Source organism: Tetrao urogallus (genome assembly GCF_951394365.1).
Source record: "Tetrao urogallus genome assembly, chromosome: 20".
NCBI classification, from domain to species: domain Eukaryota; kingdom Metazoa; phylum Chordata; class Aves; order Galliformes; family Phasianidae; genus Tetrao; species Tetrao urogallus.
The window spans coordinates 4674561-4700294 of NC_136833.1; the positions used below are offsets into that span (position 1 = coordinate 4674561).

At 45.9% G+C, this 25734-nt stretch overlaps 1 protein-coding gene across 3 annotated transcripts in view; it reads right to left on the bottom strand.

The window, feature by feature from the left end:
• The window catches only part of AP2B1 (adaptor related protein complex 2 subunit beta 1), a gene marked incomplete at both ends in the record, with an annotated part of 59966 nt that overhangs the window by 12552 nt on the left and 21680 nt on the right, over positions 1 to 25734 (bottom strand). The window contains 10 exons of one of the 3 annotated variants that reach the window (XM_079545210.1): positions 710 to 839; positions 3178 to 3323; positions 4108 to 4254; positions 6027 to 6068; positions 8607 to 8627; positions 14725 to 14917; positions 17194 to 17453; positions 20203 to 20301; positions 20789 to 20954; positions 21853 to 21968. In XM_079545210.1, coding sequence (XP_079401336.1) covers positions 710 to 839; positions 3178 to 3323; positions 4108 to 4254; positions 6027 to 6068; positions 8607 to 8627; positions 14725 to 14917; positions 17194 to 17453; positions 20203 to 20301; positions 20789 to 20954; positions 21853 to 21968 — 1320 coding nt within the window. The remainder of the gene's footprint in view (positions 1 to 709; positions 840 to 3177; positions 3324 to 4107; positions 4255 to 6026; positions 6069 to 8606; positions 8628 to 14724; positions 14918 to 17193; positions 17454 to 20202; positions 20302 to 20788; positions 20955 to 21852; positions 21969 to 25734) is intronic. The other 2 variants (XM_079545211.1, XM_079545212.1) reach the window with 2 other exon arrangements.

Sequence of the window (25734 nt, forward strand, 5' to 3'; positions counted from 1 at the left end):
CAGAATAAATAGTAACTTTCATTGCATTCTCTTAATCTATAAAGAGAATAAGCTACTTTAAAATACTCCCCTCTGTGGATTGCTACGTTACAGGAACCCAACCCAGTTCCCACCTCCTGTAGATATGACATAAGCAAAACATGCTACAATGCAATTAACTGCACCCTTGGGATACAAGGAAAATTCATCTTGGAGGAGCCAGCTCCACAAACAGGGACAGAGGTCATGGAGTCTGACTGCCAGGTGCCTGCATGCAATAGGAATGGGGAACAGCCTCCTTCCAGGAGAGGATCACATCCGCTCAATGAGTGCTTCAGCTACAGCAGCTCGGGCAAGACCACTAAGGCATGCCAGAACTGATGCAGACAACCTTAGGTCCAGACCAGGCTTTCTCTGTTCAGACCAGCTCCAGTTTTTAAGCCCAACCAAACTTTGCAATCTGTTCACACAAGTGCCTTGCTGGAGCAGAACAAAGTGCAAGCAGTGGCTCCGAGGCATCTGAAAAGGCAAGTCACAAAATCCCAGAAGTTTTCTTTCAGAGAAAGGAATAGGAAAAAAGATTTGGCCAGGCTCGTGGCCAACATTCACACAACCTTCTGGCTCTACCTGGTTGCCCTATATATGTGGGGCTTGGTTACCACACTGTGTTGGGCCAAAGATCAGGGCTGAGCAGCTGCAGATCCACCCCTGCCCAGGAGACAATCCTTACCTGGAGATTATTCAGAGGCTCCATTTTCATGACTGGTCCCAGGGTGTTGAGGGGCAGAGAGACATCAATACTTTGGTTTGGCATCAGAGGGGTGTGAATGGCCAATGGAGTGCTTGGGATGACCCCAAAGCTGGGCAAGAGAAAAAACAGAGATGGTGACAGCAGCACTGCACTGCTGGAGAGAGTCTATGAGGAAGAAATCCAGGTGCTGTCCCAACACCTATTCCCTTTTTGCCAAGCATGAGCTGGCTCACTTCTTCCTGGACTGCCCCACTTCTTCCTGAGCTGCCCTTGCTGTTGCTCCAGGAAAAGGAGCACAGCTGACAACAAGCATCACGGCAGATACTCAAAGCAGTGCAAGGCAAAGGAAAACCAATCTGGTGGTCTCCCTGACAGCATGCACCTAGCCCAGAGGATCCACATCTGGAAACAGTTCTACCACCTGCATGGCATCCGTCAGGCTCGGGCCTCCAGGCTCTCTGTATGGCTGTTAGCCATTGGAAGCTATAGAAGAAAGAATTGAAGCCAATACCAAACAAATAACATAACCAAGGAGGAACATGTGGTTTACAACAGAGCACTGTAGAACAAATTAATCAATGCAGCCAGCTGTTTGGTCCCTAATGACAGCATCTGGACTTAATCCTGGCTCTAATGCTTGGTTTGAGTTGAGGCTCCTTCAGCTGGGGTCACACATCACCATACAGCAAATCTTTACTTGCCTCTTCAGTCCAAGCTGCATTTAATTCCACAGGCACCTCAATTTAGAGCAGAAGAGGGAAAGCAGCTAACATTTAACATAAGAATTTGTACAATCTGACAGTGCAGGTTCTTTTCAAAGGCAAACAGAAGTGCAGACATACAGGACGCTTGCTTCTCCTTCTGATACCAGCAGATGCACTGTTCTTGGTTTTCCTTAGTTTTCAGCTCTAAGAAGCTGAGAAGAGAATGCTTTCAGAGAGGACTCAGCCATGACAATTGCCATCTGCAGCCATTTCACCTTAGGAGATATAAACCCTGGTGTTTTCCCTTATTCTTTGAGAGGAAAGAAAGCTGCATTTCCTACTAAGTGGCTGTGATATTACAGCACACTAGAGGTCTAGCTGTTTGTTTCTATCCCCTATCTTTTATCCCAGGATTGCAGTGAATGCAATTAGTAGCAGCAGGAAAGGGAGAAATGCAATAGAAACGTCCTAATCACAAGCCTTAATGTTTACACCCAAAGAGACAGCTCACTGCAGTTATTTCCAATGCACCAGGCAGAGTGGAAAGCAGTGACAGGAGAACAGCATTTGTAGAAGAGTAAACAGTAGTAGAAAACATACAGAGCATGTGTTGATAAGATGCAAAAGGAGAAACTGCTGTTTTACTGTACAGTATTTAAACTTCTTACATCCTTGAGAAGCACCACCACGTAGGTGTGGCTAGAACACAGCTTGATGTATAGGGAAAATCAAAAGCAAAATCTTTTTTTTTTTTTTTTAAAGACCAATCTGCACAAAACATTTGCATATAGCAGTTTAGCAAAAACTCTCTGGAAAATATAGCAGTCCAGGGAGAACATTTACTGACTTACTTAGCATAATGTCTGTTATAAGTAAATACTATTTGTCCCAAGAAATCCTAAATTTGCAAGGCTAACGATGATATTAAAGAGATGGTTCCAGCAGATCTTAGTTATAGAAAGCCCTTTTCCTGTGAAGGGCTCCTAAGGAACCAGCAAAGCATCTCAGTCACAAGATCCTCTTTGCAGCCTTGATGAGAACCATCCTGGGCCTTGATGTGCTGCTCACAACCTACAAGAAAGCAGCTGCGTGCCCTGTGACCAGAAAAGGTATTTTTGGGAAGGCAGTGGGGAGGCACCACCATGTCACGTCTTTTGGCTGGGATGCATTTCTGAGAACAATCTGTATGTTCTAAGCACTCCAGTGGCTGCTCCTAGCAAAAATCATTTCGCTGCCAATTACAGGGAAAACACGTGCCATAGGCTCTTACTTTGCAACTTCTCCACTGACAAATAGCTTTATTAATGAGACCTGCACTTCCAGACAGTCTGAGGGGCAGCATAGCAATTAAGTCAGGAGGCAAAGGCATTAGGGATCAGTATTTGTGCAGCTCAGATGCTTGTCTGTTTATTCTCTCACTTTCCTCAGGGCACTTAGTAGCTATAAAGCCACTTACCTGCCTAACAACACAAAAGGTGGCTTTAAAACTCTGGAGAGATTAAACAGGGCAGATGCTGCTTCAAGCCAGGAGAATGATGGGACTGTCTGCTGCCTGTTTACTTAATGGATGCAGGAGGCAGCAGTGCCGGCACAATTGAACACCACCATACCAGTGTGTATTTTCAGCTCTCAACTATGGCAGTGTAATGGAGAGTAGTAGCTCTCCAGTAGACAGACTCCTTTCATAACAACATGCAATTTTTGTTTTTTTAAGATAGCAGATAAAGCATATTGGTTTCTTACCTGTTCTTGTTGAACTGAATGGCAAAGTCAGTCATGTGCTGCAAAGCCTTATTGGTGAAGTTCATCTCCATGTAGATGTGTCCCTGCCTATGACTGAATGTGCCTGAGATCTCCAGTCCTTTAGCTTTCACTGCAGGCAACCAAACCTGAAACAAGAGATTTCAGAAAATCTGAGCAGTTCAAAAAGAAATACTTCACTCAAAACTACGGGGATTTTTTGTACCTGGTCTGATATGCTATGTAACCTGCAAGCAGATCAGGACCAACATGCCTTGCAGTAGTCCAAGATTCTAGATCCCATAGGGTAATTTTAGTTGATTCAACCACTGGCTATTTAATGAGTGCAAATGTTTGTTTACTCCCTTTGAGGCATGAAAGGGCCAACCCTGAGCTCCCTGTGGCTGCTCTGCAGCCTGCTACCAGAACCACGCTCTGTAGCTAATGAACTCTCCAGACTAAGCATCTGCAATTTCTGTCTAATAGAGCATTTATCTGCATTACACTGTGGAGTGCTCATCCTGAGTATGTGATTTTTATCTGCAGTGTCATGTTCAATTCCTCCAAATAAACGAGTCTTCTAGGAAAATTGTAACAAATGGTATCCTGCCCTCATTTTCCTGGGGAAGCTTGCTGGGAAGTAGGTCTCCAACAAAACTGGGATTCTCACAGTTTCTATGGGCCAATCTTTAGAGTAATACTGTCACAGGCAAAATGAAGGAATAAAAAAAACTAGAGCTCTGTGACTAATGTCATCTCCAACAAACCACTGCTCTGCCCATGAAAAACAAAGAATTTTTGTCCCTAATGGGACAAAACAGAACCCAAGGTGCTCTACTAGCACTACAAACCAACAAAGGGGACACGAGCAGCCTCAGTCCCTATTGCCTAAGGGAGGGCAACATACTGAGGTTGTTCTCTTTCCTTACGTACAGACTTGGGAGCCACATATCCTCCAGGAGCCATGCCTATACCAGATGAGAGCTCAAAGAGATCGTTGAGTCCACTGCTCACCACGGCTGGGGTGGGTGAAGGGGCAAAAGTGGCTGGCACAGAAGAGGGAATGTAGGTCTGCCCCACCTGGACGGGTTAGAAAGAACAGCCAACAATTAACACCACATACGAAGAACACCACTCACTTAATAAAGCATGAACTTGGGCAATATCCTACGTATTTTAAAGCCATTTGCAGCTTCCCCACTGAATTATCAACAGTGCTAAATAATGCATTTGAACTCCAAAGCTCTCGGCAAGTAATCCCTACATCCAGCTGTCACCTCAACCACGCAATAGCTTTCACATCATTTTTATAGTTCCAGTTATCTACTCCCAACATAAAGAAATCTTTATTCCTCATTGCTCCAGCCTAAAAAGACAGTGAGCTTTATGATCTATGCTACACAAGCCCAGGAAAAAGACAAGATGCTTCAAATCTTCCTCCAATTATAACATTCCTCAGGAATCTGCAAGATTTTGCATATCCAGAGATAAAAAGGGAGTCAAAACCACGTTACATACTCCCACCCAAAGCCAGAGCTCTGCTTTTTTAGCACTGTGGTTCAAAAGATTCACTATATGAAGCAGAATCAGTGGTCTCTGCCCACCAAGGGACACCGTGCCTACAAGAAGGGCAATCCTTTCCCCCAGGACTTAACAGGAGGTCCCAATTCCCAGTGGGACAGTCACGCTCAAGTCAAGTTTCCAAGTTATCTTACTGAGAGAAAGAAGAATTAAGTGCTTGAGGATAGGATTCACCACAGTTATCAGCCCAGGAACAAGCAGAATGATCAAGGCATGCAGCAGGAGATACTCATGATGGGTCTGAAATCTCACTTCTGTGCTGTGCTTGGGAACCTACCTGAGATGTGGCTTCTCAACCAATGCTTTGGACAGGGAGGAGGGATGGATTTACAGAGCTGGGTGGCGGGTTTGTGCTGGCTCAGGAAGGCAGAGACCTGGCTTTGTAGGGGTGATCTCTGCGGAGCAAATAGCCCCCACGTTCCAGAGCACAAACCATGCCACAGGCTGTCCTCTGCCCTCATGGTGAAGTTAGACAGGAACACAAGATTCACAGGGAAAGAAGGAGAGAGAATGACTGCAGCCACAAGCAGTATCTCAAGGGCCCTCCTTCCAGAACTGAGCACATTTTTTCTCATTTTCTATGCAGTGCTAGGAGGAGGGACTGGAGCTTGCATTTGACCATGGGTTGGAGGCACGCTCCCTCCTGCCTGCTGTGTTCTCTTGTCATTTTGCATCGTTTTCCCATGCTTTCCTAGAAGAAGCTGGTATGTATTTGAAACTAAGAGTGCTTTGAAGCAGCCTGGAAGCGTCCTGGGCTCAAGGCACTAGGACAGAAAAGGAAGCCAGTGTCAGGCAGAGCACAGCACTGGCCACATGTGGTATGCTCAGAGCATACCAAGCCCTGAGAAAAGTCATACATGGCTTTTGGGAGGAGGAAAGCATGGAGCTGCTCAGGTCAGACAAGGCTGCGGTGCGCTGGGTTAGGGTTAGAGCTGTGTGAGCAGAGCAGTAAGCAGCCTCAGCCTTCCAGCTTTAAGGACAGGGTACTGCCATGTTAATGCTGGTGCTCAAGCCGAAAGCTCCGAGAAAGAAGAGCTAAGCAAAGTCAGCAGCTCTGGCCCCAGTGACTCTCAGGAGAGCCCAGATGGCAGCAACATCGGTTGGGACCTGTAGGTTTGGCTGCAGTTTCCATTTGCATACATCTTCAGGGCTTTAAGCATCTTCCTGCACACAGTGGGTAAGGGTGTAGTTAAAAACCCCCTGGGCTTTCTGCAGCTTTTTTTTTTTTTTTTTTTTTTTTAAACTGGGGAAAAAAATGGAATGGCACTTACTGCCGGACTTCCTCCAATGCCCCCGCCAAGGTCACTGCCAAGCTGAAAGAGAGAAGGAGAGAGAGGAGAGACAGACAGAGGTCAGTAGAGCCAGTGTCAGAGGGCCGGAGCAGAGCTCCCACCCGCACTGTTGCTGTGTACAGGACAGACAGAAATGCAATGCTGGGAAAGCACAGTGAACAGAGGGGCTTCAGGGCTGTTTTGCGAGCAGAGCTTGCTAGAAATCTACCTCCAGACACATACTGCAGCAAGAAGCATTTTCCTGGTTAACAAAACCAAAATTCATCCTCTCTCACGCCTGTCATCCACGCAACAAACTGCGCAGTTCTTCCCTTCTCGTGCATCAATGCTTTCCCTTCAACCCACAGCTCTATAAAACCCAGTGGGGTAACTGTGAAATGGAATAAAAATAAAACTGACAGGAAGCTTGCTTCCTGAAAGCTGTGGTTTTCTAGACAAGAGCCACAAATGACAGAAAAAACACAACAGGTCTCAGGGATGTCTCTCTCCTCAATTGCTTTTTCTTTTTTTTCCCAATAGCTGGGAACAAAGAGAAAGAGCTGTAGCTGCTATTACAGAAGCCCAGCTCGATGGGCTTTGGTTTCCCTTTGAAGACTGCTGTCCTTGGAGAGGACAAAACCAGCTTCACGATCTAATGGGCCACTGGAATAGCACAGAGACCTTACTGTGCACTGGGATATTTTGGTAATGCTGTCTGCCAAGCTACGCAAACACATTTGGAGGCAACTGAAATAGCTACTTTACATCCTCCATACGCACCATATCCTCTCTGAAGCCCTTCTTCCAGGCCAACCTGCAGCTGTCCTACCACAAACACACTTCAAAAAAAACCACCTGGGCCACGTTCTCAGAACACCCCTTTTCACACATCCACACCACTGTATGCACAGATCTGCAGCAGCTGTTCCCTACAGAGGCATCTCCAGACTCATCCAAGGATTCTGCATGAGACCATGGTAGTACAAGTACAAACCAAGTACAGTTTTTGTCACATCTGGACACAGATCATGCTCTGACACCATGCAAGAAGAGGGGAAGTGAGATGGGGGAGAGGGGTGGACTGGAAGTCAGGGCAGCATGGCTTGCCCCATAGGTAGCTTTGCCCTTCCATTTCATCAGGGTGTCCATGAGATTCGGGGTGGCTGCTTGTTTTAAAAGAGCACTTGACTGGGCCATCAAAGGGCTCCAGTATGCAGTTCAAACATACACTGATGGCATAAAAGATTGAGGGGAAAAAAGTGCAAACAACATAAAGCGGGAACTTCCAAGATCAATGCGCTTTGAGGCAAAAAGGTCCCAACCCTTTTCCTTCCGCAGTAAAAACCTGGAAACTCAGTTTTGCTCTGGGCTCTGCAGGCTGTTCTCTAGGATATCTCATGGCAGTGCATTTTACACTGGTCAAGAGATACCATAAAGCTTTGTACTTATTTCTCAGAGCACAGATAAAATGGATAAAAGACCCCGAGAGCAGCAGCAAAGATTACCAGCACCAAAACACACATAAAAGCTGATGAATCCCTGCACTGTTCTGGATTCCTTTCCACCCCCTGACATCTCCCTCCTTCCCCTGCTCCCCATAGGAGCCACCTGAAGCACTTTAACAGCTGTGAGGTGCTAGAGGAGCACAAATCATGCACAGTTTGTCTTTTATTCAGAAGTCTTAATAGTTTCTTTCCTTCCCCTGCGAGTCTCAGCTTATCCCTACTTGGTGTCACAGCAGGAGTTTATCAGAGGCCCCTCATCTTTTACAACTCCACAGCCATCCTCTCATGGTGCACAAGTCCCAGGTCCCTTTGCTTGCTTAAGGGATGACAGATAAGAACGAGCGATTCCAAAGTCAAGAGAAGCACAGAAAGCCAGCCAGAGGATTCAAATCCAATTAATACCAAGCTTATAAAACAGCACTGATTACACTGTCAGGTCTTACTGGAGCAGCCTGGCAGAGCAGAGCCACATTCTGCAGGCTGCTCTTAAGCCAAGCCGTGTTGTAGATGAATAGATCAGATCATTTACACCTTGTTACTGGCTCACTGAGGAGTAATAAATGCAACGATTACACCTTATCTCTATTCAGTCTTCAGCACAATGAACTTCGCACTCTATGCTGACAGGCAGCAAAGTCCAGAGGAAAAAAGTAAATAATCCAGTTCATTTCCAGATATTGCTGTATGCATGGAGGATTTCTGGTACTGTTCGAGGCAGGAGAAAGACTGGTTTATCAAGCAGCAAGCATTTCACAAAGGGTATTATGGAAATGACTGAATAATTCAGCATAATCGAGAAGGATGTTAACTGTTCTACCACTTCCTACTGCACTCACAAGGGGCTGCAGGCTAGGAACTCGACCTCAAAGAAACCCATACACTGGGCTTGTGAGTGCTCACTGCAAGGGAGGGGAGCAGTGCCATATCAGGGTACCTCAAGGTAGCAGCCAGCCTTCACTCTTCCCTGTCAGGGCCTCAGAGCTAACTTTACTCCAGATTCCAACGATAGTGAAGACCATAACAGTGACGTGAGTAAGAGGGAAGGAGGAGGACAGAGGGAACAGGAACCAATTACCCACAGAGCGTCCTCTCCCATCTGTGGTGACAGGCAGGGTGCAGAAGGGAAGGAGCAGCTATTAGTCAGGCAAAAAGCACTGCTGAACTGATTCCCAAGGGCTGGCAGCTCTGCTTAACCATTTCCATTCAACAGGAGGTGAGGACTGCATTAGTAGTGCTTCTGTAAGCCCTGAAGGGTGGAGGAGGACTGCTGCTCCATGCCAGGATGGCAGTCAGTGGGCAGCCTGCAGCCCTACAAAACCCCAACCCTAAGCCCAAGTTGGCAAGCTTGCCTCCTGCTAAAGAGCACAGCGCCTCTGTTTGTGACAATAAGCAGGGGACTAGCACAGAGCCTTGGTCACCAGGCGCACAAAGCCCTTCCAAGAGGGCATCTTCTGTAGTACCACCACAACTCCACAAACCATTGTGCTACAACAGCATCCAAGCAGCCTTGTGGGCCAGGCCAGCCCCGTAACACCAGGACAGCACCAGCACCTTCACTCCACGTTTGCTGACTCAGATGGTGCTGTGGCTGTTCTGCAGTTAGAGAGCATCTACCCCAGCAATTCCTGCTCATACAGACAGTTGTGCTGACTTATGAAGTGCAGCACTGCTGGAGTTACTGCATCAGGAGGGTTTATTTGCATCTTAACAGTAGCTTGTAATGAAGTGGCTCTGCTGAAGTGTTCATGTGATCCAGAGGGGTTGTGATCACTTCTGCAACGCTATGTGAGCTATCTGAAGCTCCAAAAAAAATAATAGGGGAGGGTGGAGCCACATACAGATATTGCACCACCCATGGCACAGGGACCAGCGTGTATCCGCACTGCAGAGAGACCTGTGGGAGCAGCTACGTGTTTCATGGAGCCATAATTCATGGGTTAAAAGGAGACAATCACTGCCTCCTCGCTCCTCTGCACTCCAAACCAAGCGTTAAACTCCAGCAGCTGAGCGTGCACTCAGTCACATCACAGCAAAGCATACACAGCATTCACTGAACTAAAAATAAGTCACGGAGTGCACCCTCTGAACCGCTGGTGGGCTGCAGATCAGTATCTCACTGCACACACTGCTGTGGTTCATTCACAGACATTTTCAGTATCTTGCATGCTGCTTCTTGTCTGTTTGTTCTCTTGCAGAGCAGGACCAAGCTGCCTCAAAGGTGGTGGAGCACCAACCACGCTGCCAATCTCAGCCACCAGCTTCAGTAGCACTCACTGCTAATGCCTCGCCTTGCAGAATGGCTTCCATCAACAATAAAACTAAGTATTAAGCATTTATATTTTCTAATATGTAAAAAGGCAACTCTCCAAAGGTCTAGCAGTAACAAATTGAATAGCTTTTAGTAAGACTAGAATAAGCGACCCACCAGAAGAGCTCCTTTTCCGTATTAGCAGTGCTCCAGCAAGGGACATGTGCCCTTTTTCAGAAATCCTCACAGATGTCCATTGGAGCTGACCCAACCAGAACAGCCTGGATGAAAGGCTCAGTCCACTGTGAGAGGCTGAGGAGCACACTGGGGAAGCAATGCATCCACTGCACAGAGATAGACAGTGGGTCTGACCTGGCAGGGCCATGCTGTAGTTCCAGAAGGTAAATGAAGCAATAGACCATAGAATCATTAAGGTTGGAAAAGACCACTAAGATCACCAAGTACCACAACAATCCACTCCTATGCCAGTGTCCCAAGTGCCATATCTCTATGGTTCTCAAACGCCTCCAGGGATGGAGACTCCACCACCTCTCTGTATTAATGCATCACTGCTCTTTCTGGGAAGACATTTTTCCTAATATCTGACCTGAATCTCCCCTGACATAACTTAAAGCATCACCTCATGTCCTGTTGCTGTTACCTAGGAGTAGAGGCCAACCCCCACCTCACCACAACCTCTTCCAGGCAGTGTTAGAGTGATACAGTCACACAGAAGGGACAACTGGGATCACACCTCCAATATCCAACCTGACTGCAGAGAGTTACAGCTCCACCTAGAATGGCCCAAAATTATTGAGGCAGCCCAGGTATTACAGAAAAAAAAAAAAAAAACTATGGTTATCCAATGTTTATCAAATAGCTTTACAATTTAGGACATAACTCAATCTCAGGAGCTGCCAGCTTTGAATCAATAATATTCTTGTAGATGAGCGCTTAGAGTATTAAATAAAATCCTTACATAACAGACAATCCAATCCTGTCCATTCCTACAGATTTACTGCTCCATCTCTGAGCTCCAAGCCAGCCCCTTTGGCTCCTTGCCATGGTGGCCAGCTCCTGCTAAGTACTCAGCTCACTGCATGACATGCCACGCAGCACAGCTCTCGTGCCCACTGGTTTTCAGAGCAAATGAACACATGAAAAGGCTCGAAGACAAAATGACCTTGGCTCATTGCGGTGCTATCCTATAAAGGGCTGCATCAAGAATACACTGGGAGCTGGAGCGCTGCCTGCAGTCTGCATGAAGCACAGCCATCGGGATGGGCTTCAAGGAGACAGAGCATCACAATCCATACTTCCACATCCTTCAGTCTGCTGCCCAAGAGCTGGAGATCTCAAGCAGCTTTGCAACAGTGGGCTTGGTCAATGTTATGCAGGAAAGAAAGCAAAGCAGAGGAAAAACAAGAACTGTGCAGGGTTGACAAGGGCACAACCTGGAACACACTCAGTGCTGGCTCTGCTTGCTACAGAACAGCACTCTCTCTCCAAAATTTGTGTAGCCAGTCTGGTTATAAACAAAGCATATCTTGTTCTTGTACTAAAGGCACATTTTTTCCTCTTTTTTTAAATTGTTAACACATGCTCAGCATCTGTGCATGCACAATATGCACATTTAATTACAGGACTCACTATGGAGATGAAGAATGAGGTATTCACTAAAGAAACTAACCTACCGAGCAGCTGGCTGGTCATGGGGACAAGAACCTAGCAGTCCTGAGTTAAAAAAAAAAAAAAGCAAACAATACAAACTTGCTGTTTACCCAGTATTACAGCATGCAGACTCCATTCAAATGCCTGCAACACAAAACCCTACAGTTTGAGGAGCAGAAATGCAGAATGATATTTGCAGTGGAAGTTAATGCTTCTGTTGACCTTCCTGAGTCAGCCTCGCTGGGACTTTGGCATCTGAAGACAGACGCCTTCTCTGAAGGAAAGGAAGCATGATGAAATACACAAGATCTGCAACAAGTATCCAAGGGTTCAACACATGACACTGAGCGAATGTGACAAACTGGCTGTGAGCCTGCAGCCCCGTCCAGACCTTCAGCTGCCTTTGCGACACTCGCAGTACTGACGCAATCTCACCATCGCTGGAGCAGACCATGATTTCATGCACATCCCAAGCAGTTTTCTTCCACTCTAACACAGTGGCTTATTTAGGCTTTCTTGCAAGGAACAAGCAGGGCTGAGAATTGCTCTGCTCTTGTGTGTCACTCAGTGCGTGCCCCCAACTCAGGCTATGGTATGAACACCATTGTATTCAATGGTATTCCTTTATCTCCTCTCAGGTCACCTGAGATCCAAAAAGGATCAGCTCATGATGAGCAGAGAATCGAGACTGACAGCAGAGGTGACAAACTCCATCACCAGGAATCTTAAAAACAACTCTACACACAATCCTGTTGGGATTGATCATAGTCTTGCTCAGCATCCTTCCATGCCTGGTCCCAGAACTCTTCTTTAAGATGATAAGAGGGATGGAAAAAGAAGGGCCAAAGGAGCACACACAGAGGACAGCAGCTGCAATGGGATTACTCTGCTGCAGCACAAGGACCCAAACAGAAATAAACTCTTTCTGGTTTGGGCAAGGAGACTGCTCACACTGCTCCATGCAGAGGAATGGGCGCTGTGCTCGGTCTCCCGACAAAGAGAAAGGAAACGCATCTGGAAAAATCTTCAGGAGTAATGCAACACTGATGAAGATGGAAGAACTTATTTCAGGCTCCAGCTCCCTTCACTGACTGCACGAGCAGCTCAGGCGCCCACCATCCCTGGTTCCTGGCCATTTTTATTTCCAAGAGAAGAACAAAGAGCTCAGCTCTCTTCCAGGAAACACCTGAGGACACCCAACCCACTCACACCCCATGCACAAGTCAGGCATGTGCCTACGTGCATTCTGAGCCCTCTTTTGGAGCTGTACAAGCCCAGTCTAATATCAGGCTAAGATCCAAGCGTGGATTCCCTTGGCTAGTCAAGCAGCACAGAGATGCTGCCTAGCAATTTCGTTAGCACTGGGCTGGGAGAACTCAGCTTGGTGCTTTTTAAACACATGTCCACAGCAATAAACAAAGACAGATTATATTCACTTGCCCACAAACCAAGGTTATTAGGGAACAAAAAGCCAGGGAAAAACAGATACATCAGGACAGGATTCACTTACACACGCAAAGGATAAGGAGAAAACAGGACATGTGATCCAACAGCTCTGCAATAAAAAGCATTCTGGAGGAAAAAAAACATCATTCAGACTTTTTTTTTTTCATTGCTGTCCCCATCTAATAACGCAGCTGTGAGAGTGCTGACACACAACCCCAGGCACTGCATTGTCCAGAAACAGTCACTTCGGTAGATCACATCCCCCAGCCCCATCAATTTCCTTAAAGCCTGGGAAAAACATGAAGTAAAAGCCTATCACATCAACTAACAGCTCCTCTGCCAAAGTGGGTCAACTGAATTAAGCCCATTAATGCCAGCTGATAGAGAAACCTTTTCTCAAAACCAAGCTGTAGTCTTTCTGCTGCATTCATTTGTCTCTGATACTGAGAAACAATGGGTTACAAGAGAGAGCTTGGAGGACAGCACAGACAAATTTAACTCTTAGTCTTTCTCTGCAATGCATTAATACAAATAAAAATCCCACAATTTCTTAGTGGCAGTTGTCACAATGCAGGGCAAGGGCTGCAAAAGTCACTGCCCTGTGCTGCCTGCATTCCCAGCAACATCAGCTGCAAGTTTCCCTCCCTAATCTTCAACCCCTAGGAGGAAAGAACATCCCCAAGATGCTGTGTAGATGGCACAGAGACCAAAGCACATCTGACCTCTGTGAACACCAATGCCATTATGGGTTAGATTGCTTCCAGTTCATTAGCTCATGAAGCATCAGAGCTGGAGGTGTGCTTAACGTCTGCTTTAATCCGATTGCTGAAGATTACAAAAAAGTCTTGGGCAAAAAGGAATTTGTTGCATCAGGGTTCATCCAGCTGTCTCCCACTTCTTATACAGAGCTTGACTCAGAACTGAAAGTGCACCTGAACCCAGTGCACAGCTAATCCAACTCAGCTCACTGGAAGCCAAACCTCACACAAGACAAATCCACTGCAGGTCTGAAAGCTGTGCTCACTGAGGTAGTTTTACTAAGGTTACATGGTGCAAATACAGCTAGCCTGCTTCTCACCACACTGGTAAGCCAGCAGGCTGCTACAGAAGATGTGCTCCACTGTCCCAGGCTGTGATTACACTGACCACCTCTCCCTGCTTGGCTGCCACTCATCTCCTCTCCACTGTAGCTGTTACCTGCTAACACATCCTCTCATTGCAGCTTATTCCCAACTCACACCACAGAGCAGACATCACATGATTATTTATACTCTGAGACCTGACCCTTTTAGGTATCTGAATACCTCCTCATGGCTGCTGTAGCAAGGGGGAGGGCTAGGCAGAGCGCTTCCCTACAATCTAACTGCAATTAAGATGTTACTGATACTGAGCCACAACAATCTACAGCATATACATACGGGGTGACCAAGGGCTATGGCTGACAGCCCTGGGAGTTTGGCACTGAAATTCAGTGGAGTTGGGAACTGGGTGGACTTCAAGAGGGAGTCGAAATTAATTACAAAAGAGTGAGACACTTCACAACTTTAAAACAACTTCAGTTTTTCTCTACAGACAGAAAAAGCTTGAGAAACAAATTTATTTCCTGGCATGAAGATTCTACTGCATGCAGCAACATTCATTTTACAGCAGGAAAAACCTGCTGAAAGTTGGTACAAGAGCACCACTTCAATTCTCTTGGAATTACAGGTCTCAGCACTGGAAGCTTAAGGATCCGAGCATTACAAGCACAAGTGATCGAAGCTTTGCAGAGATGAGCACAAGCTCCATTTATTTCACACAGGCTGAATGTAAAGAGCATGCTGCTTACCAAGCTGTCCAACCCTCCTCCCAGGAGGTCCACGGCACCCATCTGCATAGAGGACACCTGGGGAACGTTGACAGGGGGTCCCAGGTCCAGGTTGAGCAGGTCACCCAGCAGGTCGCCTTGCGATGGGATGACCTGTGGCTGCTCCAGGTTTGTTGTGGCTGTTGTCCCCACAGGGCTGTCTCCTGCATCAGTGCTGCAGGCAGGAAGGACAAGAAGAGTGATGTTAAGTCGCCTTTGGTCTCTGATTTCCAGCATGGTGAAAACACATCTAGAGGTGGGCTCACAGGCAAAAGCCAGCTAAAGGATGATCCTGGCCATCCGTCTAACCGCTGCCATGTACAAGATGTGTTACAGCAAGTTGTTATTTAGCACATCAAGTCCTTGAGCTCAAGGACCTGCCACGCATTGTGCATGGGTTTCAGTTCAGAAAAGGGAATTTAAGTGTGAAATGCTGCCTACTTGCAGAATCCCAGACCACTCCAAAATCATGAGTCTTACGTACTACACACACTACAGCACTGGAAACAACTATTTCCCAACTCAGAAAAAGCCCACAGAGATGATTTTTAGCCCAGTGGGCCTGGAGAACTACATGTAAACCTGGGGGGAAAAAAAAACAACAGTTTCTTCTGAGACCTAACACTGATAAAACCCTCATGTCCTTACTCCAACCAATGCTACTCCAACCCAGGCACTCCCCACAGATCTGGATTTATCTCCTTCCACTGACCAACACCAAGCTCCACTGTTTCCTAATTAAATATCTCAATCTAGAATTGGTATTTCCCTTCCACCACCTATTTCTTATTCTCTGCATTAGCAGACATGTTAATTACTAGAAGTGCCTCTTACACAGATTCTGAAGTTTCTCACCATAAGCAGTCTGGCTACACTTTATATTCATTTGCCACAGGATTTAACGAGGGGAAAAATACTAAGCCTCATGGCAGCTCCCAGACAGCTCACTGCAACATATTTCTCTTTAAACCCAGAGACTCTAATAGTCTAGATAACCTCAAACCCACTGCGTCCTGCTGCCAGCAGTAACTGACAGCATTACTGCCAGCTTGCACCACTGCGGATGCAGCCAGCAGGTAACTGCACAGCAGTGCTGTGGGAATTAATGCACTGGCAAGGTGCTGAACACTGCAGCTCTTCTGTAAGGACTGCAGCTCCTGACTTTGAGAAGCTACGATCCTCTTCCTTATCCCTGTTCATTACTGAGGGGAAGCTTTAGCTTGTTTAAGCCTCTACCAACTCCAGTGTCAGGAGAAAAAGATGCAGCATAAGGAGTGCTGAATGAATGACCCACCAGGCAGTGGCAGAGAGGGCTGAAAGCTTCTTTGCATTAGAAGCTTTAGATGCCTAATGGTACCAATATTACAGGGACTTGGAGTACACTGAGCAGCTAGCTAAAACAGTTCTGAAGAGTGGTTACTGTGCTCCACTCCCACCCCCAAACAGAGAACGGGAAAGAACAGCATGTATGAGCAGAGGCACATTACGAGCCGGCAGCACACACACTTGGTTTGTTCCCAGTATGTAATTTCTTTAGCACTACACCTCTTCAACACTTACTCATCCTTCTGCCAATGGAGTAAAGCAATCCCTTCAAGGTCTTATTTAACTGCAGCTGCCCAACCGCCCAACAAAAAGTTAGGAAAGGACAAAGCTAAGGCTGTGTGTATTACAAGCAAAATCCCAAGCTTCTATTTTCTGTACAAAATGGATCTCTGTAAAGAGGTTTGCATAGGCAGCTGCTCAATCTGAAGGAGAACCTCAATCTCTAGTGGACAAGTGAACAACATGCAGAAAGGCTGGTAACAAGGGAGACTAAAGCCACCCACACTCAGCTCATTTTTACCACTAGGGCAAATCAAGTAAGAGAGGAAGCACCATTTGCATTTATCTGACTGGCAGACTTGTGTTCGCTGGTCCTGGGTCAGTGCAGCCAGACTCGATTTCACAGGCAGGGAGAAAGCAACTCTGTTTCCCACAGCTCATCATATTACATAAATAGCTTTAGTTGCTAAGAATAGCAGAGAAGTGGGATCAGAAAATAGAAAAGGAGCAGCACTGCACACTGATTTATCAGCGAAACAGCAAAAAATAGCATTCCAAATGTCACTTTGTGAACGTTATTAAAAGGTAAGCTTGGATGCTCTGTCTCCTGCTGTAAAGCACACTTAGATTTGTAATTAATACCATTAGCAAATAGCAGTGCTTACCTGAACAAGGAACCATGGGAACAGGGTCAACAGCAACACCCCCACAGCCTGGAACTGCTGTAATGCTGCTCTTGCAGATGTAACCCACTTCCAGGACTGTCATTACAAGGAAGCATTAAAGCTCCAGATTATAAGCTACTATATAGTCAATAAAAACTGGAGTTCTTTAGCAGACCCTCATATCTTCTGGACTGCTTGCTCGGAAGAAACAAGTAGCCTGCTCATTACCACCTCAGCTTACCTTCCATGGTGAATTGGCAAGTGCTTGCGGTGAATCCCATGGCTCCCTTCCACAAAAGCATTGGGCGGTTTGTGGTACACAGAAGCCAGAGACCCAATATGGCAGATCAGCTCATCCAGCAGAGTGGGTTCAATCAGATCAGTCTCCTCAGAGATCAGTGGCTTTTCTGATAAGACCACCTCTTTGGCAGTCACTGGGTCAGTGGAAAGAAGGCGCCAATAGATGTAGCCACGGTCCCGCAGGTCTGGGTTGTCAGAATCCTGAGACAAAGCAACGCATCCAGTCACAGCTCCAATGGGCACTAATGTCTGCCATCACTTCATTTTTTTTTTTTTCCTAGTGATTCTCATGAATTAAAAAAGCATCCATTTTAGTAGTGACAGTCACCAATGAATTGAAACAACTGTCACATCCTAAGAGTAAATATACTGTACTTTGTATTGTAACACAAGGATTCAAGATTCCTAGAAATACGACTTACCCAAGGGCATTCATTGGAGAAAGAAAACAAACAGCAGAGCTACTGGATGGATCTTAATAAGCAGCGTTCTCCAAAACAAAAGAGATGTTACTTATCCTGCCTTTTAGTTATCTACTGGAATATGGGAAGATAATGATAAATGTTAAGATACCTCATCAGTTCTCTAGCTGTCAATAACACCCTTGTTTAGTGCAGATAATTCTGCCTTTGCATGAATTAATTGCTCTCCTTTACAAACAGTTTTGCCCAGAGCATCAAGAGGTGAGAGCTGGCAGCTAATGTTCTAGGGATATGGAGGTGATGGGGTTTATGCTGCAGTGTAATGTCTGAACTGCTCACTGAAGAAAGAGATGGGATTTTTAATCTCCATATCAGTAGAATAACAGAATAAATGCAACTGGTTTTTATTCCTATAAAATTCTGTTAACATATCCTACAGCTCATTAGCCTCCCTCCTTGTTATTTCTTCTCCTGTGATCTCACTCGGTGCTGCTGACCTGCTATAACCTCCTCCTCTGCCCTCTGCCTCGAGGCATACACAGACACGCAGCAAAACCTCTATTTGTAATAAGGCTGAGCATGGTGAACTCCTCTGGCTCACAAGGACCTGGATGCAGTGTCTGGGTCAACTGAAAGATTTCTCTGCAGTGCTGTTTTTCAGTTTGACGGTGGAGTCATGAACTCTTTCACCTACTGTCCTTTGCAATTCCTACAGGAATGTCCTCATCCTGCCTGCAGCACGCAGCTCAAGATCAGACAAGGCCTCTGCAAGGGCTGACATGAAAGATGACCACTTGCTCCTATCGACTCTCAGGCACATACAGACTCAAGATCAACTGTTTCTTCCCCTATAGCCAGGTAAGCAGACCTGCATCTTTGATAAATCTATTGGAACAAGTGGCTTCAATTTTTCCTTTCCTTGTTCCTTCCCAATTCTCCACTCTCCAGGGTCTGCATGCACACTTGCAGTGCATACCAACGAACCCACAGCTTAGTTACCCACCTGTGTCAGATGGACAACAGCAATAATGCTACAGAAGGTCAGTGCCATCTGTTAGATTAAGAACTTGCTAGGGATCTTGATCACTGCTACACATCTCTCTCCCATCCCCCAGCTGCTTCATTGCTATTTTTGCCAGTGTTGGCTGGATTAAGCTGACTTCTGCTACAATCACACCTGCAGTTTGCTGTGCCGACAATACCCTGAGAGGCACTCAAAGCGCAACAATACCTAAGCTGGGGAAAGAAGCACACGTGTAATTACTCTCCCACTCAAGTGAAAAAACAGCATCTCTACCTAGAAATGAGACCTTGAAGCATAAGGCTTTTTAGTGTTTTACAGCCAGTTATCCTACATTGACTTATTATTCATATGAAATACAAGAAGCCAGACTGAATCAACATTTGTGACAAACAGAGAAAAAACAGACGCCTATTGTAGTCCTAGGGTGCCATTAAGTATTTTGTGACTCAGCAGAGTGGGTTTTAACACTTAGTACCTTTCTTCTGTTGGCTTAGACAAATGGTACACCTGGCCCCTCGCCCATCCCTCCCCGAAGAAGAGCTCAGAGGCTCCTTACAGCAGATTTTGAATGCTCTTAAGCAAAAGATCAGGCTGGATTTCTTATCCCTGCCAAATGCAGCACCCCAAAAAGCACCAACAGAAGCGTAAGTAAATGATGGCCACGACCTCTTGCAACAAACAGAACCAAAAGGCCAGTGGTGAATGCTCTGGAGCAGAAAACCTGGAGTCAGTTGTCACTCATCCATAGCAGCTGAGGACAGTTTTCATCGGTTGGTACGGTAGGTCTGCAAAGTAAATCATTTTTTGGGGGCACTCCATTGCAGTGCTGCCCTAGTCATTACAGCCACAGAGTGTAGGAAGTTCACTTGGAGTTTTGCTTGCTTCTGCCACCAGAATTTCTCTGCTTCTGTCCTCCAAAACTACACAGCACTTCTGTCTGCCAGCTCAAGCCCAGAACTACCTGCAGTGATCTGTGCTCAAAACAGCTCCTCATGCATAATGAATCTGGGATCTTAACCCACTGCTATAGTCTCCAACAAAGCTGCCACATTGGCTGATGGTATCCAAGTACAAAGAAAAAACCTAAATCTTATTTCTTTTCTTTTTACAGCACTGCTTGAACTCTGTGGTTCACAGAACAAAGTCTTTGCCTGGTCCTTTCCATCTGTCATTGATACAGATGTTTTAACTGCAAGCCAACGTCAAGAAAGCATTCTGTTATTTTTCAAAACTCTACTCTGTCCCTAACATTTCATTTGCTGGGGAATGGAGAGTGATTTAGGATGAAGTAAGAGCTAAGAAGCAGACAGAAGATGCCAGATGGCATGGTAACAGGCACAGAGCAGTTCTTAAATGGAGGTAAGCCCCTCCCCTTGGGAAGAGAGGAGAACATGCTTGAACCCTATATACCAGCCCAGCTGATCAGTCTAGCAGATGGGATACGCTGGATTGCAGACCAGCAAAGGGTCTGGAGGACTTTGGTTCACTGTGCACCTTGGCTCACCTGTGTGGCTAGGCTGAGGACCTGCTGAACCAGCTCCTGTGTCTCAGAAGGCTTTTTTAAGAACAGCTTCACTATAGCAGTCAGAAGGGTGAGCTGCACCTAGGAGAAAGGAACACAAAAGGAAGATCAGTCAGCCTGCTTTAAAGTATCCCAGGTCTCAACATCCTTTGCTAGCATGAAATTCCACGCTTTGCAACATTACATCATTTTCTGTCAGGGAAATCCAGTAAAATCAAACTTAAACTCTTCTCCATAGCAAAACACATTGCAAACAAGACCCTGATCAGAACACCGAGGTTCATGTCACACTTTGATGCATCTCATCACTATTCTTCTGCATGTCCTGGTCCCTAGTAGGGCCATTCCTTAAGGAGTATCCAACATGCAGGAAGTTTAGTCTTCTCCTTCCACAAAAAAAATACATCTAGGGAACTCTGCAGATTTTCTGTCTCAAGGGTTTTGTTTTAGGTAAAACTTTAACTTTTTATTGGAAGCTGTTTTCTGACCACTGCAGTAACATTTGCAGTCAGTCCCACACACACAGTACAGGAAACACTACAGATAAGACATGTGACACAATTTGTACCTGAGTACTTTCGTCATGAAAGCCCTCCAGAAAACTCTCCAACAGTTCATCTGCATTATCAATTCGTTCTGCATATTCACCCACTATCCAGATCATGGCAGCTCTGGCATCTGGTTCATCCAGGGAATCCAGATTCTCACACAGGGTGGCAATGATGCTTTCATACCTGATTTATCAGAGTACACGTGAATTACCAGGGTGAACTCGACTTACGTTTACTTCATTTCAGCCCACAATTCTGCAGAGAATCCTGTACTGAATTACAATTTTCTGTATTTCTATACAACATGAAACAAGCAGCATTTTCAATCAATTGAAGATACTCCCAGGCTTTCCCCTTTTCCAATCTGAGTGTCAGGACCTCACAGGATCCTCAAGGGCTTTGCAGTTTCTTTAATCAGCAAGGCCACCCAGAAGTGGTACTCAAGACAAAGATGCCTCCCCTTCCATTTTGCTAAAGGGAACGTTTGATCCAAGCGTCCAAATGTTCAAAATGAGTCTGTATCAGATCCTACAGCCTTCCTACTATCTTCAGACTAGCAACTCCAGAATTGGATATTATACTCCCCAAAGGCTTTGCTATAAAACAGACAATACCCCACACTAATTATTTTGCTTCTCCTGTTCCCATGCGTGGGTATCCCTGCTGTAAGTACACAATCTATCTTGTAACTGACAGCAGAAATTGCCAGAAAGACCCACAGATGTCTTGTATTACTTTTTAGGTGATCACAAAACCTCTGCTGAAAGACACTGCCACACTGTTTTACAGCTAAAGAAACAAAACCTTATTGCATGAAGGCATAAAATAAGCTGGGCGCTACCCAAGCCAGAGAGAACATCTGATGGAGAAAGCTAGTTCAATTTCAACCTGTCAGGCTGGTGTCTTGTCTACAGCTGACATCTGCATCACATCAGCAGCTAGGACCAGAACAGACACTGCTTGTCAGAAAGACAGCCACCTGGGCTCAGTGTTCTGCTAAGCTCTGCTGAGCAGGTTCTGCCTTGCTGTACTGTGGTGCTAGCAGACAAAGGTTTCCCAAAGCCCTGCAATACTTCCATACTTGTTGGGGTACTTGCGGAAGATGTCCCTGATGACCACAATGGCCTCCTGGACGACGTAGTTGACCTTGGTCTGAATGAGGTCTAGCAGCGTGCTCACACAGCGCTCTGCAGATTGCTGGATGAACAGAACAAGACAAAACAAGATGAAGAAATATTTCTCACAGCACATGCTGAGAAACCTGGAATGCATGTGAAAAAGGGCCAATAGGGGAAAAATAAAAGCGCTATAGCTACCAACTCAGTATGTGTGTCCAAAAAACCTGCAAGGTGATAGCAGTGTATTAACCAGGGAATTTAGGTTGCTAAACAGTGGAGATACCAACCGACTGGAACTCCTGAGCTCTCCGGGACTTGCTAAGAAAGCAGTCAGGGCTGGAGGACTTCTGACAGGAACTGCTGGAACATGTCTGGGGAAGCTAGAGGGTGGCAGATAAAACCATGCACCAAATACACTGCGAGATCAACAGCAAAAAGCAGCTCAGATCACCATCAGGTGCTGTGCTCTGGGGGTGAAGTCACTAGCACCTCGTGAAGAGACAGCTGTAAACAGAAATACAGCTGTTGCCAAAGCAGACTTCACACTGAGCAGTTCATAACACCCAGCCACAGACCCCACAGGATAATAAGGACTGGTCAGTGGCACGCTCCAGAAGTCAGGATTGGAATTAGAAGCAATCGATTCACAGAGGTCTGCTCCCAGGTAGCACAAGCAGGCAGGACAACACAGGAGCAACAAACTCCAGCACCAGAGAGTCTGAAACAGGGACAATGATTTGGCTATTAGCAGAAGCCTCATTACACAGCTGGTGATTAATGTGAGAAGCAGACTGCTCATGACACCGCCTAGGCAGCTGCCATCAGAACATTCATAAAGCATTCAGGATGGAGACAAATATCATAGGGCACAAACAACAGCACCGCAGGTGGATTTTTCAATTCGAGTGATCTAATAGCCCCCCCTGCTTTTCCAGCACTTGAAGGCTGGGCAAGAGAAGGAGAAGCAAAATGACATTTAAGCAAGTTGCTTTTGAGAATGGGCAATCAAGGACAATCCTGACAACATGTACAGCTAAATTCAGGACAAGCAAAGACCAAAACCTCATTGTGATCTTTTGCCCTGCGACTAAAGCAATGCTATCTTACAAATACAGTGAACATGTGCAAACAGTGACAATGTCAGCATGGGGATCAGCCAAGGAGACACCTTACAAAACAGCATTCGCTCTGCCTTCATGGGAAGCCCACTCCTTACAAGCTGGATGCCACAGACCTTGCAATTTCACCTCTTACCAGTTTCCCCAAAACTATCGCTAGCCATGATAACAGCTGATCTTAAGGGCACTTGGGGTAAATCTGTTCTTACCCGACTCCCCTCTCCAGTACCTACAGCACCAGCTGCTGTTTGCAATTTCAGCAGCGCAGCCCTGTCTGGTTCTACACCTAGCACAGTTCCACGAGTCAAAAATTTCAAGGAAAAGCAAATCATAGCTTGTTTTTCTCTTCTTTAGACGCTTTGAAGCATGAATTTTTCTAGGAAGAGCATAACATTCACTTTGAAATACACACTGTTGATTTTTAGCCCAAGAGTCCCTCAGAAAGGAAGTTGTCATGTGGGCATATGCACAGAGCACCTCTCAAGTCCCCATAACAGAACACAGCCCTGCTCACCCCATCCTTTGTAAACACACTGCTGTGTGAAGGTGGATGTTCCCAGGGACTGCACTGCTCTGCAAACTGATGAAAGAGTGCTCTGAAAAGAACAGTTCTCAAGTTGGCACAGGGAAGGACAACCAACTAGCATCCAATTTGCTGTGGTAACCAAAAGCCCACCAGATTACAGTCATAAGCCTCCAAGATTTCCAAGAGCTCATCTGCTGGCAAAATCTCCTGGAACCAAGAAATCCCCCTCTAACACAGCTCCTGCTGCTTCTCTGTTGCTCCACAGGGCTCACCCTTTGTACAATATCTACAGCAGTTCCTTTTCTTCAGAGGCCTGAGAAGAGGAGCAGTGCTGCATTTCCAAGCCAGCTAAGATCAGACAGCTTCTTCATCCACTGATGTCAGCAGAGCACACCACAGATACCTTCAACTCATACTATTAAGTCTGGCTAGCCAACCGTACATTGTAGGTACACCCAAAGCTAACTCTGACCCTAACTGGTCTACCCACACAAAACGTGTTTGTTCTGACATCCCCCAAACCAGCACGATGACTTAAGGGCAAGATCCCTTAATCTTGCTGTACAGGACGTGTATTGCTTACATTTCCAAAATAAACACTACTTCTGTTCTCAGCATTATGCTACACAACAAAGGTATTGCCACACTCGCTCAACGGCTCAGCAGCCAAATTTATTTTACTGTCTTATTCTTCTAGGAGAGATAATTGGACGAAAGATAGGATCCTTGAAGGCAGAGCTGAGGTTCCCTGTGAATACTCATTCATCAGCAGCTCCTGCTGCCTGTGCCCTATGTCAAAAAGCAGACTTTTAAGCCTTGGGAGCTTGAACACCGATGGCTGAGAGAATGCTCTTCCATTAGTCATAACTCACAGAACAAACAGCCTCTAGTAAACACAGATGCACCGAGGACAGAGATTAACCTAGAGATGAGGACATGCAATGAGTTGTTCTGTGTTTGCCCTCTTAAGTCTGGCTCTTGTTAGAGGAGTAAACAGACCTCATCTTTAGCACTAGTGACTTCAAAGGACTGCTGCTAAAAAAACAACAAGGTTAACATTACTTGCTGAGAGCTTCACAATTATATAGCTGGAGGGTCACTGCCAATTTGTTGATCCATGGAATATTATTGTTATTACTGGCTCTTTACAAATTGAATGCATGGCATCAGGGATGGAAACAAAAAGCGTCAAGGACAAGAGTGAGAAAGGGTAAAAACTTCTACGAGTATCACAGTGTTGTCAGAATACATCACCTTCCATCTGAAACCAGGACAGAGCAGGGCCAAGCCCTACTGAGAAAACCCCTACTGAGAAGTAAGGTGAGCTTGCCCTGCCCTGCACAAGCACCCCAACAGGAAGGCTGCCACCAGCTCCTTTTAACCTCTCAGTAGCATTTCCTACTGTCACTACTGTGGCTTTTTCCAGACAGCTTCCTGGCTGCAGGCAACACAGAGGGAGCACTCAGTGTTCTGAACTGCAGAATTGAACCTGTGATCACCTGCTCAGTTGGTCCCACTTAAAAGAACAGCCACTGCAGTGATAAACCGCTAGGAGCTGAAGGGGAGAAAGAGAAAGAGTGGGAAGAGGCAGTAGATCTCTCAGAGGGACAAAGTCAGCGTCCTCTTTATGCAGGTTACCAGTGATTTAACTGAAATGAGGGCCACCTGTGCTCTGACACTGCACTCAGCCAGGCATGATGAGGTTTTTATTTAAGCCTGCTGCTGCTCAGTGCTCATGGGAACATGCTTTAGCAAGAGCTAAATGAGCTCAGCTGAAATTAGACCCCTCATGTGACATTTGGCACTCGTTTATCAGTTTAGTGGAAAGTATCAACACCACAGCATAAGACATCTCTCTCTTCACAGCCGTTCTGAGCTCCTGTCAGGCATCCTAGATTTATTTACAAATTAGGCCAATTAGCAGGAACAGCATTAATAAAAAAAATCTATTATGAGCATTCTGGTGAATGCTGAGCTGGCAGAGGATGTTTTGAAGTGTTGTTCCAGGTAACTGCAAAGACTCTTGGGAAGTATTTTTATAAGCAGCTAGGTTAGAGAGCAAACTCCAGATGAAGCCACCAACTACAGAGACCTTCAAACTAGACAGAGTAACTCCATGTTTGTGCAAGTTGTTCTTCAGTGCTGACTCCATAACAAGACTCTGTAACTCTGTTCTATTCAGCTGAAATGGGGGGGGGGGG